This window comes from Chenopodium album, chromosome 7, assembly GCF_948465745.1.
Source record: "Chenopodium album chromosome 7, dcCheAlbu1.1, whole genome shotgun sequence".
NCBI classification, from domain to species: Eukaryota; Viridiplantae; Streptophyta; class Magnoliopsida; order Caryophyllales; family Amaranthaceae; genus Chenopodium; species Chenopodium album.
Window position 1 is genome coordinate 78,359,985 of NC_137840.1, and position 14,784 is coordinate 78,374,768.

General features: G+C 37.1%; 1 protein-coding gene across 1 annotated transcript; it reads left to right on the forward strand.

Moving 5' to 3' along the window:
- Positions 1-10,235: 10,235 nt before the first annotated feature.
- LOC145639797 (phosphatidylinositol 4-phosphate 5-kinase 1-like) lies at positions 10,236-14,784 on the forward strand. Its single transcript, XM_081691125.1, has 8 exons — positions 10,236-11,588; positions 11,683-11,847; positions 11,949-12,114; positions 12,315-12,425; positions 12,524-12,717; positions 12,808-12,935; positions 13,023-13,116; positions 13,753-14,784. The coding sequence occupies exons 1-8, from the start codon at positions 10,552-10,554 to the stop codon at positions 14,060-14,062; spliced, it is 2,205 nt and encodes a 734-aa protein (XP_081547251.1). The 5' UTR covers positions 10,236-10,551; the 3' UTR covers positions 14,063-14,784.

The following is a 14,784-nucleotide window of genomic DNA, read 5'->3' on the forward strand; positions in this document are numbered from 1 at the left end:
AAAAGCCCTTCCATCTTAATTAATAATTTTATTATATATCACTGATTGATTTATATAATAGTATTGTTGCGCGCATGGCATACAATTTTCACTCATTTACTTTTATACATAATCTTCAAGAAAAAAAAAAGCCGCACTCAATATATAAATAAGGCATATTGCAATATACAAGTATTAAATAAAGAAAAAATATAAACACTAATAACACTGATTTACGCGTGTTTTTGTCATGAATTCCTAATTTATACAATTTTCAATAGTATATTTAATGCTTATATATAGTTCTTAGGGCTACATATAACATTATCCTTAAATAAAAGCATGTTTATATATATATATATATATATATATATATATATATATATATATATATATATATATATATATATATATATATATATATATATAAGTTAAAAAAAATCCGAAAATGGTGATGCTCCACTTTTGGCAAGCATATATAGAAAGCTGATAAGGTTATTAGTCGCTTCTTACTTGGCATTCATTGTGAGCTACATATATGCATACAGCCTACATTATCTTCTATCATATCTTATATTCTTATGTTTATGATTTAGTTAAAGTTGGTAGTTGAATGATACCAAGTGGTGTATTTGACATTTCATGCTTGCACTTTATAGTAGAAGATCAGATAACTTGCAACAAAAATCGAATTCATCAACTTGACAAAAGTATCAAGTATGTATGTAATAGTTGTATAATTGGCCAGTACAAGTTAGTTTTTTCTATCCAAATCTAGGATTGGATGCATTTATGGGTTTTGCATGCATTATCAACTTCCTTCTTGATCGGGATCAGGATTTTCTAGTACTCGTACTCATCATCCACTTCTTTTGTATGTAAGTGTTAGATTTCGGGAAAACTCCTTGGGTTGGAGTGTGTACCATTGAATAATATATATAGAGTTACAATACTAGTCCTAATCTTGTTAGGAAACCTAGTACGATAAGAATACAAACTATATCACAAATATTTACAAATATATCCTACTCTGTGACAAATATTATAATAATCCTATAATATCTATCACACCCCCGCAGTCGTAGCGGGAGGAGGGCGTACGCTAAGACTGGACCTAAAATCCAGAAATAAATCTCGTGGTAGGCCTTTAGTGAAAATGTCTGCAAACTGATATCTAGAAGGAACATGCAGAACCCGAACTTCTCCCAACGCAACCTTTTCTCGAACAAAATGTATATCCATCTCCACATGTTTGGTGCGTTGGTGTTGTACCAGGTTGCCAGAAAGGTAGATTGCACTGACATTATCACAATAAACAATAGTAGCCTGCCGTAGAGGACAATGTAACTCAAGTAAAAGATTACGTAGCCAACATGCCTCTGAGACAACATTTGCGACGCCTCGATATTCTGCTTCCGAACTCGACTTAGACAAAGTATGCTGACGCTTAGATGACCAAGAAACGAGGTTGTCCCCAAGGAAACAACAATAGCCCGATGTGGAACGCCGGGTATCGGGACAACCTCCCCAGTCAGCGTCAGTGTAAGTAATAAGTCGATGAGAAACAGTCGGATATAAATGTAAGCCGTGATCAATGGTACCCTGAACATAACGCAGAATGCGTTTCAATGCCTCATAGTGAGGTTCCCGGGGATCATGCATAAATAGACACACCTGTTGTACCGCATAGGCTATATCTGGCCTAGTGAAGGTGAGATACTGAAGAGCACCTGCTAAACTGCGATACAATGTAGGATCTCGAAACGGTGGTCCTGCATCTGCACTAAGTTTTGACTTAGTGTCAACTGGAGTGGTTGCAGGTTTACATGAGCCCATACCTGCACGCTCTAAAATCTCCTGTGCATACTTTTCCTGTGAAAGTAGCAAATAAGAAGGGGTGCGAGTAACAGCAATCCCTAAAAAATAACTCAACAGACCCAAATCAGTCATAGGAAACTCAGTTTGTAACTGAGATATGATCCCTGCACGCAACCTGTCAGACGAGGTAGCTAATATAATATCATCAACATAAAGAAGCAAATATGCCATATCATCACCCTGCCGGAAAGTAAAGAGAGAGGTGTCACTCTTAGAAATGACAAAACCCAACTTAATAAGAAAATTCGCGAAGCGTTGATACCAAGCTCTGGGAGCTTGCTTCAAACCATAGAGAGCCTTGCGAAGTCGACAGACATAAGTAGGTGTTCTCTGATCAAGAAAACCCGGAGGTTGATGCATATAAACAGTTTCCTGTAAGTCACCATGTAAAAAGGCATTTTTGACATCTAATTGATGTATCGACCACTTTTTAGCCAAAGCTAAGCTGAGAAAAGTGCGAATAGTGGCCGGTTTAACTACCGGACTGAAAGTCTCATCACAATCCACACCAACTTCCTGCGACCTGCCATCACATACAAGACGAGCTTTGTGCCTTTCAAGGTCACCATTAGACTTGTATTTATGCTTGAAAAGCCACATACAATTAACAATATTCACCCCCGCAGGCCTAGGTACCAATTCCCATGTCCCTGTTTTAATTAAAGCACTATATCCATCATTCATCGCCGCATTCCAATTATGGTCATTTAAAGCTTGTTTATAGGACTTTGGAAGCGGTGATTTATGGTGAGGGGGACCCGAAGGTTGAACGGTGAGGTTACAATATTTCGGGTTAGGCTTAAATATGCCCCGTTGACTACGGGTGACTCGGGGTGAGGGGGGTGGTGGCCGAGTGGGTTGTATGGGTGGAATGCCACGTAAAGGTGGCGGTGTATAGGGTGGACTATGCGTGGCTGGGCTGCTGTCCGGAGTTGGCGTGGGCAGTGAAGGCCGCAGCCCACCCGCGGCTGGAGCTGGGCTTCCACAGCCACGTTGCGGAGTGGGCTGGAGTGAGGGTGTGAGATGCGGATTTGGAGTGTGGGGTGATGCGAGGTGTGGGCTGCTGAGTTGTGAGGCTTGTGGGCTGCTCATTTGTGGGCTTTGTGGGCTGCCAGGAGGGGAAAAGTGTTGTGGGTTGTTTTGTGGTGAAGGAGGGTGCGTTGCATTTTGAGGAGTGTGGGCTGTGGGATGCAACAAGTGAGGTGGGGGATCATCATCACCTAAAAAATCATAATCATGGGAACGAAACTTAGCTAGATTTCGGAATGGGAAAGTCGCTTCATCAAAAGTGACATGACGCGATATGATTATTTTATTTGTGGTGAGATCAAGACACCTATACCCTCTATGATCAATGGGATAACCCAAGAAAACACACGGTGTTGATCGAGGAGCTAATTTATGTGGAGCTGTTGCAGACAAATTAGGAAAACAAAGACACCCAAAGACACGGATATGACCATACGAAGGAGTTTTTCCAAACAAGGCAAAGGCAGGAGTATTGTTTTTGAGAGCTTTAGTTGGCAAAATATTTAGAATATAAGTGGCCGTTTCAAGAGCATAAAACCAATACGAAGGGGGAAGAGACGCATGAAAGAGAATTGTACGCTTAATATTATTAAGTGTACGAATCATGCGCTCGGCTTTGCCGTTTTGTGAGGAAGTGTGTGGACAAGAAAAGCGGAAAAGCATTCCATGGTCAATACATTTTTGCTTAAAAGGGTCATTGTCAAATTCCCTACCATGATCACATTGAAAACATTTAATTTGACGTTCAAATTGGGTTTCAACATATTTTCGGAAATTGATAAATGATTGAAAAGCTTGTGACTTGTATTTTAGGGGAATTGTCCACACAAAATGAGTATGATCATCTAATAAAACTAGATAATATTTGTGACCTTGAGCACTACGAATAGGAGAAGTCCATAAATCGGCATGTATAATATCAAAAGCACAAATAGTAGTATTATTAGAATTGTCAAAGGGGAGACGAGTATGTTTTCCTAATTGACATGAATTGCAAAAAATGGAGTCTTGCTCCTTATTACAATAAATATGATTTTTAGACTTAAGATAGCTAAAAATATGAGCTCCAGGGTGTCCTAGACGACTATGCCAAGTAGATGGAGAAACAGCACTGAGAGAGGTAGCAAGATAGGTTGACGGAGTGGACTTGGTTGTTTTGACTGGATATAAGTCTCCCGAACTATCACATCTCGTTATTATGTTCCCCGTACGAAGATCCTTCACAGAAAAACCAAAAGGATCAAACTCAATAGACACAGAATTATTAGAGGTAAATTTACGAACTGAAATAAGGTTCTTTATGAGTTTAGGTGCTAGGAGGACATCACGAAGGACAAGAGGTGATTTAGTATGGGGAAGGGTGCTATGACCATAACCTGTTACTGGAATACGATGACCATTACCAACTAAAATATGATGTTTAGTGCTTAAATTAAACAAGGGTAAGAGGTTACCAGCATTATTCGTCATGTGAGATGTGGCACCCGAATCCACGTACCACTGATTGTCGGGATTTGGAAGAGTCATTGTTGAGAACGAAGCTGCCAAGTCCGTAGGGGTCATGGGCTGACCGAATTGGGCTGCATAGGCCTGCTGAGACTTGGGCTGGCCCAAGATTGATTGTTGTTGCTGCTGAACAGGGAATGGCGCAGGGGACCTAGCCCATGTGGCTTGCTGAGCCCACTGCTGGAAGCTGGCCCAGAGTTGCTGCTGCGTTGGGCCAGATTGATGTGGAGTGGCGGATTGGACCTGGGCTTGCTGTTGGGTCTGCTGCTGGCCACGGCCCCTGCCCTTTGGCTTGGACTTTCCACCCCGGCCCTTGTTGCTGCGCCCACCGCCACCACCACCCCTGCCCTGTTGCTGCGACGGCTGCTGTTGTTGCTGAGCGGCTGCCGCGGTGGTGGTGGTGGTGTTGTTTGCCTGAGCGACAAACGCTTGGCCCGAATTGTCCTTGGCAGATTTGCGGGACTCCTCTAGCAAGATTCTTGATCGTGCTTCATCGAACCCGGGAAGAGGTCGAATTTGAGTGATGGATTGAGCCACCCCATCATAGTCGAAGTCGATTAAACCGGCACAGAGACGAAGAACTAAGGTTCTTTCGGACACAGGCTGACCGACATTAGCTAGTTGGTCTTTTAATTCCTTCAATTTCTGACAGTAGGAGGATACATCCGGAAAATTTTCAACAAAGAGATTGTTAAATTGATTTTCAAGATAAATAGCACGAATTTCACCATTATCTTGGAATATATTGGCGAGTCTATCCCAAGTTTCCTGTGCCGTAGCGTTCTTGTATAACACCGTGCTCCGTAGGTCTGCAGAAATTGTATTATAAATCCACTTTTTCACAATTGAGTCAAGGCGGTTCCACTGCGCCGAGGTGAGGTCCGTAAGACGAGGTGATTTGGGATCTATATGATCGATAACATTGCAGGAATGACAATGAATTTCGAAGAGTTCAACCCAACTACCATAATTCCCTTTGTCACGGTTAAGAATTTCTGGAACTTCGTTCCGGATGTTGCTGATGGAGTTTGCAGGGTGGTAGTCGTTTGACGGAGGAGGAGGAGGAGGCGTGGGAGGTTGATCATCATCCTTGGCCATTGCTAAGAGAAACGAACAAAAGCGCTACTGTAAACCAAATTGCTAATTAAAGATTTGATGCAGCAGCAAAGTGGACCAAAAAGTAGCAATATTAGGTGATGAAATTACCACGAGAAATTAGAGATAGCGGAAGAAAGAAGAGGATCGGATTTTTTAGAAAAAATTAATTTTGTGGAACCCTAAAAAATCTCGGCTGTGATACCATGTTAGATTTCGGGAAAACTCCTTGGGTTGGAGTGTGTACCATTGAATAATATATATAGAGTTACAATACTAGTCCTAATCTTGTTAGGAAACCTAGTACGATAAGAATACAAACTATATCACAAATATTTACAAATATATCCTACTCTGTGACAAATATTATAATAATCCTATAATATCTATCAGTAAGATTATTTTTGGCTTTATATATCTGTCTTTTTTACTTTTTACGTATGTTATTGCATGCAAGTGTATGACTATCTAGCTATGCTAAAAAATCAATTTGTTAATAAATTCATCAACCAATCCAACAATTTTGATGATATTGTACCATTTTCCACTTTTTTGAAATATTATTATTTTATTAAAATGGATTTTACTTTTCATTGTCATATTCTAAGTATAGTGAAACAAAATTCAACAAAGTAATTATATACAAATCGAGTATGTTATTCTTTAATTACACTATTATTTTAGCGATAATATTATATGACACTATAAAAAATGACTTGGTTAGACAAATTAAAATTTACATAGTAGACTTAAATTGGATACTTAATAATTTTCACACCAATTATTGAATTATGAGTATAGTACTATAATTCACATAACTATATATATACGAAACATAAAGAAGTGACGCAGGTAAGAAAAGTTAAGTATTGTGTATGAAACTTAAAACTAGGCAAGACACGGGTTGATGTCATCAAAACTTTGTATACTAAAGAATGTAGTGAGGTGGAATATGGTCAATGTTGCTTAGTAGATTCATGAGATAATAATGGATAACCCGTAGCTACCAAACCATTAGTTTAGAATTTTCTCCATTAGGACATTGGGAGTTAATCCCTCTCAACTTCATGTCATACTGCAATACTCCCAATTTAAGAATACAGACGTATTAAGGCCACGCAAGCTTGAGATGGGTGCGTTGCTTTATGATTCATGCATTTTCCAACCCCTCGTCATAAAGTTACTTCTAAGTTGCAACTAGCTCCGTTAGAATATACTTCCTAATCTCTACTGTTTGGATCGGAAGTCTAGTTATCGTAATCCTAAGGTAAATTGTTGCAAGTGCAGTGGTAATTCTTTAAGTTCCTAAACGGGTAAAAGTTACCCCATATATTGGAGTTCATAAGACAGTTTTGTACGGTGTATATACTCATTCATAATACGTGGTATAAACCAAACATGTTTAGTCTAATTAACTTATTACTTCCATCTCTAACTACGTAGTAATATATTTATTTGCAACAAAACAGTTACATGATTAGTGAATCGCATGTCATGCTTGAGCTATGATTAGATCATTTAGGGGAATATATCTTGGATATGTACACTTTTATAAGTCAGATAATTTGATGAGTATATTAATATGCATTGTATGCAGATTGGAAATAAATCATGGCTTTACACCTTTTTTTGGCCAATAAGCATGCATTATTCTAATAGTTATAAACTTATAATCTTTAGGTATAAGATAATCCAAGTCATCCACATAAATCCTTAAATCAATTCAATCTATTACGATGAAAATTTCTGTACCACTCCATTGATATGTTAATGTTTTAAGCATAAACAAAAAGAAAACACTTTTTATAAACTTATACCAAAAACAAAGTATTCCAAAAAGCCATTACTTAACAAGTTGCCATATAAGCACATGTAAAACTTCAAGAACAATTTAATCGCATGTCAAACCCAAAAAAAAAAGTAGTCTGTTTGTTAATTGTTACTATGTATAGTGCTGATGATTCCATTTTATCCAAATAAACTAACACAGAAATAAAATCTTTATTTGATTAATACTGGGAACTTGATCTCAATCAGTCACCACTCATCAGCAAATGTTATCATAGTTGATACGTATCTTATCTAATTAATTACCTTAATTATTAAATAGTGAATATTCTGATTATAAGGCCAGGGTTTAATATGCCCTTCCTCCACTAAAGACATATACAGCGTATTAATCCTGTTATTTAAATTTGTTTAATACAAGAAAGTCTATATACTCTGTATACTTAGGAAGTAATTAGGTTAATTGTGTGGATCCAAGGAATTTGGAGAAATTCACTGACCACGGTTTTTCTTGCAGGCTTGAAGCTCAACCAAAAAAAAAACAGATTTATAAATCCTGTAAACAACACATTTTATCATGTTATATTGTCATCTGATTAATTTAATATAGGAGTAGCTTAAACCAGCTTGATTATGCAACCTATTAATATTAAATCATCAGACTTCCTTACCGTCCAAGATAAGAGAAATCAAAGTGGATTAACTTGATTGCATTCTTTTGTTCGTTTAGGTCAATCACCAGACAATACCTACGTTTCATACTTAATATACTCAATTATTATAAATCATTTATGGCAAGAATATATTGGAGATATCAAACAATATACAGAGTATCTTTGTTTTCTTTGGTCTATTTGATTGTTACTTACTTAGGCCCTTCTTAAAAAATAATTAAGTAAAAATTAAAATTAATTTCAGTTCAGTAAAAATAATTTCAGTTCAATAAAAATAATTTCAGTTCAGTAAAATTCAGTTTTCTTAAAGAAGAATTATAATAGAAAATCAGTAAAAATAATTTCAGTTTAGTAAAATTAAATTCAATTCAGTAAAAATAAGTTCAATTCAGTAAAAATAAGTTCAATTCAGTAAAAATAATTTCAGTTCAGCAAAATTAAGGTGAATCAAACAGGGTCTTACTTTGTACTAGTACGTATTATTATGTATGTAATTATGTATATATCCGTAATTAATAACCATTTTCCATTCTTTTCTACTAAGTATGTTTTTACGAGTATATATAGTTATATTAATGCGTTGAAAAATAGACTTTCTAAGTATCACCATTCACTACGTATAAGTATTCCACATTGATTGAAAAAAAAAGAGTTAATAACTTTATACGACTAAGGGAAGAAGAACATTTTAACTAATGAGGTGTTCACGTTATTAAAAGTAGCTCCGCTATCATCATTTTTGTACAATATACTCTGTAATATTTTATCTTTTTGTCAATAAAAAAAATATATATGGGTTTTTCTAAGTTATGCCCCAAACTTCTTCGGTTTCTAAATTGTGCCCATGCTTTTTCAAACGCCTAATCTGTGCCCTCAACCTCACTAATTTTTATTAACAATACCTTTTTTTTTTTAAAATTATTATTTCATTTTCTATTTTTTTTAATTTGTTAAACCAATTAGAACGGGACACTTGTCAAATTAACAAAGCCATGACACCATTGTTGATAAAATAACTTAACTTTCGTTAATGGATATGACAATCAAAGGGTATTGTTGATAAAATATCGTGAGGTGAAGGGCACGGCTTATAACTTTGAAAAAACATGAGTACAGCTTAGAAACCGAAATATTTAGGGGCATAGCTTAGAAAAACCCAAAATTTATTTTGCTATAAAGAAAGTTACTAGAACAATGATGTATATTAAATTTAATCTCAAATTTTTAACACTACCTAAGAGTCTTAAGACTTTAACCACTAAATTATCACATACACGACTTAGGGTCTTCAGCTTATGTTCTGTTCAGTTCAGTTCAATTCAGTCCAGTTCCAATAAGTTCATTTCAGTTCTTAATTTTCTTCTCTCATAAAATATTCAATTCAGTTCAGTTTAGTTCATTTCAGCTCCAATAAGTTCAATTTAGTTTAGTCTTAATTTTCTTCTCTCGTAAAATATTTAGTTCAATTCAATAAATCAGAACAATCCCAAAATATAAAAGAAAAAGGGGTCAATTGGCCTTATAGTGTTGGTTGGATCTTGAAATATAAGAAATAATTAACTCCCTCAAAACGTTTGATGAACCTTACGTCTAAAAGAGCATAATGCATGACTCCATATATTTAACTAAATTAAAATGAGTTTGATCAATGAATTAAACTCAAAATTCGTCCTGCAACCTTTTCTTGGATGTTAAACATGGAAAATTGCGTTAGATACTTTGCAACTCTTTTCTTTGTCGTCATCCATCCTATTTAATCAATAGTATTTCATAATGGTAATTTGTAAGTCGACATTGGTACTTTGACATTTTTAAAATGTGGCCGGTAAAACGTTAAATGGTGGGGAGTGAAAGATATAGAATAAAGAATTGAAGGAGACAAAATTCAAAGTGGAAGAAGAGAGAGATAGAGGTATATTATTAGTGAGATAAAAAAAAAAAAAGAATTAAAAAAAAAAAAAAAAGGCTAATTACTTGTACTTTGAAATCAATAAGAGTTAGCGGGGTTCAAGCGTAGTACTCCGTAATGTAGAAGTGGGAAAATTGAAGTTAAAAGACGAGATTGAGGGTATACAACCTAAGCAAAGACGTAATACGTAGACTATACGGTATTAAAAAAAATGATACGGAGTACATATACGCCCCAATCCTATGTGTACACGACTCCGTCACGTCAAGATAAACATAATTAGGAGGGAGAATAGAATCCCTTATTGCAAACACAAGGGTCCCAGGGGTATAACCGACAAATCATACCTGTTTCTCTCTCTTAGGGATTTTGCTTCTCCCTCTTCACCAAACCATCCCCCAAATTTCACTTTTATTTTTTTGTTTATCGCTCTCTCTCTCCTCTCTTCCCTATTCTCTCTGCTTCTTCCTTCTCCACACAACTTTTACTCTCTCTCTCTCTCTTTTTCTCTCTTCTTCTTTTTCTGCTACATTGTGTTACTTTCTCTCTCTTCACCGGAAAATGCTGCAGATTCGACCGGAAAACTTCCCTCTAAACCTAACCCCTATTTAGCCTTTCCAAATTTAATAAATAAATAATTTAAACTCCCATTCTCACCTCCTTATCAATCTTACCAAATACCCATCAGCAGAAATGTTTGAATCGATGTTGGAATTGGAAATAATACCACTCCCAGAAACACCGGAAAAGGAATCTTCTAAAAACCCGTTAATCAGAAGCAGGTCTCAGGCAACGACTCGAAGAGTAACACCCACCAACCACCAAAACGACGGCGTGCTAGCCCCTCCAATAGTAGAAAAGCACCTCCCAAACGGAGATCTCTACAAAGGAACATTCCTCGGGAATGTCCCACACGGTGTCGGAAAGTATCTCTGGTCAGACGGGTGTATGTACGAAGGAGAGTGGAAGAAAGGTAAAGCCAACGGAAAAGGAAAGTTTTCATGGCCGTCGGGAGCAACCTACGAGGGTGAGTTCAAAGGCGGTAGGATGGAAGGACAAGGTACTTTTACCGGCGCCGAAGGTGATACTTACAAGGGTACTTGGGTGTCCGATAAAAAACACGGTTATGGTGAGAAAAGGTATGCTAATGGCGATTTCTATGAGGGTTCATGGAGAAGGAATTTACAGGATGGCACTGGAAGGTATGTTTGGAGGAATGGAAATCAATACCACGGCGAATGGAAGAATGGCTTGATTTGTGGAAAAGGCCGTCTGATTTGGGCCAATGGTAACAAATTTGAAGGTTGCTGGGATAATGGGGCTGTCAAAGGGAATGGGACTTTTTCTTACCCACCGCCGCCAACACCGCCACCACTGCCACCATCGTCCTGGAACGGGATTACGAATGGGAATGAATTATTCGTGACCAACAACAACAATTTTAATCCTAAGAAAAGGGTTTCCATGGATAGTGGTATTGGAGGAGGAGAGAGGGTATTCCCCAGGATTTGTATATGGGAAAGTGAAGGAGAAGCAGGTGATATAACTTGTGATATTATTGATAATGTTGAAGCTGCTTCTATGATTTATGGCGATGGATTTGTACGATTAGATCGCCAACTTGCTAAGAGTCCCTGTTGTTTTATTAAAGAAGCTAAGAAGCCTGGCCAAACCATTTCCAAGGGTCATAAGAATTATGATTTGATGCTTAATCTTCAACTCGGTATTAGGTATATATATTTTTTTAAAATGATTTTTCTGAATTTGTTATGCTATTGTTGTGTTTTTTAATGATGGATTGTTTTAATATTATGAATATTGTAGATATTCAGTTGGTAAACATGCTTCAATATTAAGGGATCTGAAAACAAGTGATTTTGATCCAAAGGAGAAGTTCTGGACAAGGTTTCCACCAGAAGGTACAAAACTAACACCAACGCATAAATCCACCGAGTTTCGATGGAAGGATTATTGTCCAATGGTGTTCAGGTCAGTGAATCGGATCGAGTGATGATATCAGTTGTACTCTTATTATATACTCAAGTTTGAATGAATGAATTCTGATAATATATTTTATTTGGTTGATTTAGGCATTTGAGGGAGCTGTTTCAAATAGATCCGGCTGATTATATGCTGGCAATTTGTGGAAATGATGCTCTCCGAGAACTCTCTTCACCTGGGAAGAGTGGTAGTTTTTTCTACCTTACCCAGGATGATCGATACATGATCAAAACTGTCAAGAAATCTGAAGTCAAGGTTTGTTTGCCATTTCTTTTGACCTGTGCTTTTTAATTTTAATTTTTCTTTTCTACCAAATGTTTCTGCTGTTAGGCTGGCTGCCTGCCTATTCGGTGATTCCTTTGTTTTCAAGCTCTAGTGTTAGTTATAATCTATAATAATCAAACTTGTTATTATTATATTTAGGCGTGTCCTAATTGGGTGATTCTACCGTTCAGGTTCTCCTTAGGATGCTTCCAAGTTACTACCAACACGTTTGCCGCTATGAAAATTCACTCGTGACTCGATTTTATGGTGTGCATTGTGTCAAACCAGCTGGTGGACCTAAGGTACAACCCTTGTTTCATGTGACTACCAATGTTGTGTTGTGCTCATCTTCATCACTTGTATTCAAATAACTCAATTCTGTTTTGTTAATTTCAACCAGACGCGCTTCATTGTCATGGGCAATTTGTTTTGCTCTGAGTACCGTATTCATAGAAGATTTGACTTGAAAGGATCTCGACATGGCCGCACTACAGAAAAGCCCGAGGTTGAGATTGATGAAACCACTACCCTCAAGGATCTTGATCTTGACTTTGTCTTCCGCCTTCAAAGGAATTGGTATCAGGAATTGATGAAGTGAGTGATTGGACATGATTATTTTCATATAAAACCTCTATATACTATCATTGTGCAGCTTAAATTGATTGTAAATTTATCTGTTATCAGGCAAGTTGAACGGGATTGTGAGTTCCTTGAAGCAGAGAAAATTATGGATTACAGTCTTTTAGTGGGTGTTCACTTTCGTGATGATAATACAGGGGATAAGATGGGCCTATCCCCTTTCGTCCTTCGTGGTACTAACCCCATCCTTCTCTCTGCATTCAAATTGTATTGTACTCAGATTATAAAAGCTAAGTAAATTATGTCCATTGCTTTTCCAGGAAAACGGGATTCATATCGGAATGAGAAGTACTTGCGTGGGCATCGCTTCCTCGAAGCTGAACTACAGGACATGGACCGTGTTCTTGCTGGCAGGTGTGCTTTCTGCTCCCGAAATTGAACTGCTATCATTGAAAATTTAAACTATAATTTATGTGAAAGATTTTGCATTGTGGTTGATTAGTTGTTGGCTTTTAAAGAAAATCTATCTTTCTATGTCAAAACTTGATTGGAGATGTATGCATGTCTTCTTGAGCTGATTGGGCAAGTCATGTAATTGGTATCTGTAGACACTTCATAACCAGAAAATTTTTAGAATATTTTGCTGTACTTTTTTTTACATGTATGCCTCATAATCAGTTTTAGGATATGGTGACTTCATCTTTCGGATTAGGATACTCAATTATATCATATATTGAATATGGCCTTGCTGGAATGCATAATTGGAAGTGACATTGGCTGTGTGTGATCTGGTGTGGGTAGCTTAGTAGACTTGCATCTTTAGTTAGGTTTGGATATGGATATGGTCCTATTACTGCAATGGATAAGGATCACGTAGTTTGTTGTTTCTAGTCTGACCACCTGAAATTAGGTATGGGATGCCATGGTTATTTCTGTCATTAGACATGGCTCTTAGAATCCTTCGTCTGTAGACGAGTTTTGAGTCCTTTTACCTGTATTATACCTGTAGACAAGTTTAAGGTATTAATGTTGTAAAATTTTTTTGATCAGGAAACCGTTGATCAGACTAGGGGCTAACATGCCAGCCAGAGCAGAGCGGCTTGCCAGGAGAAGTGATTTTGATCAGTACATTCCTGGGGGCTACGGAAATCTGGCCCCTGCTAGAAATGGTGAAATCTATGAAGTAATACTTTACTTTGGGATAATTGACATTTTGCAAGATTATGATATCAGCAAGAGATTAGAGCATGCCTATAAATCTCTGCAAGCTGATCCAACGTCGATATCAGCGGTGGATCCTAAGCTATATTCAAAGAGATATCGTGACTTCATCGGAAGAATATTTGTTGAAGACAGATAGCAGTGGAGAAAGGGAGAGAGAAAATCTAGAACACAGCCTAGAATGGTGGCACTGTTCCATTGGAAAAAGGAAGTTCCCATCGGTGCTAGGGTCCCCCTCCATGTGGAATGAATCATAAGTCAAGAACTATTCAACAATATTGTTGATAGTAATGTTCACAACATTGGGACCAAGAAGGCTCCTACATACTCACTTGGTAGGTGGGAGAAAATGGGCGGTTAACGCAGCAATGGCAATCACTAGAGATGGTGAATTAGATTCGCGATGAGTGGATGAATGATTACAGCCTTGGCCGAGTTTTGTTGATCAGCCAATGGGATTATATTCTTGTACATTGAAGTGGGTGGAGGTAAAATCGTAAATTGGATAGGTGGGTAATATTCTTATTGAATTATTCCTGTGTAATGGGGGTAGAATTTTGTAGCGATTCAAGTAAGAGGGAATTGAAAGATAGGTATAGAGTGAAAAGGGGAAATGTGTTTATTTTTTTCCCAAAAAAAAAAAAGAAAAAAAGAAAAAGAAAATGGGAAGGATGTGTATGGGAATAACAATTGTACAGGGTTAAATTGGGAATATAGAAGATAATTTATCTCAAATCATCTTTTGTACGTACTATTTAGATAGTGAATATTAGTTTAATAGTATAGTTAAGTTAGTGATTAGAAGGTAGTTAAGGATAGATGATGAGAAATGTTGCATAATTTACGTGACTTTTGTTGCAA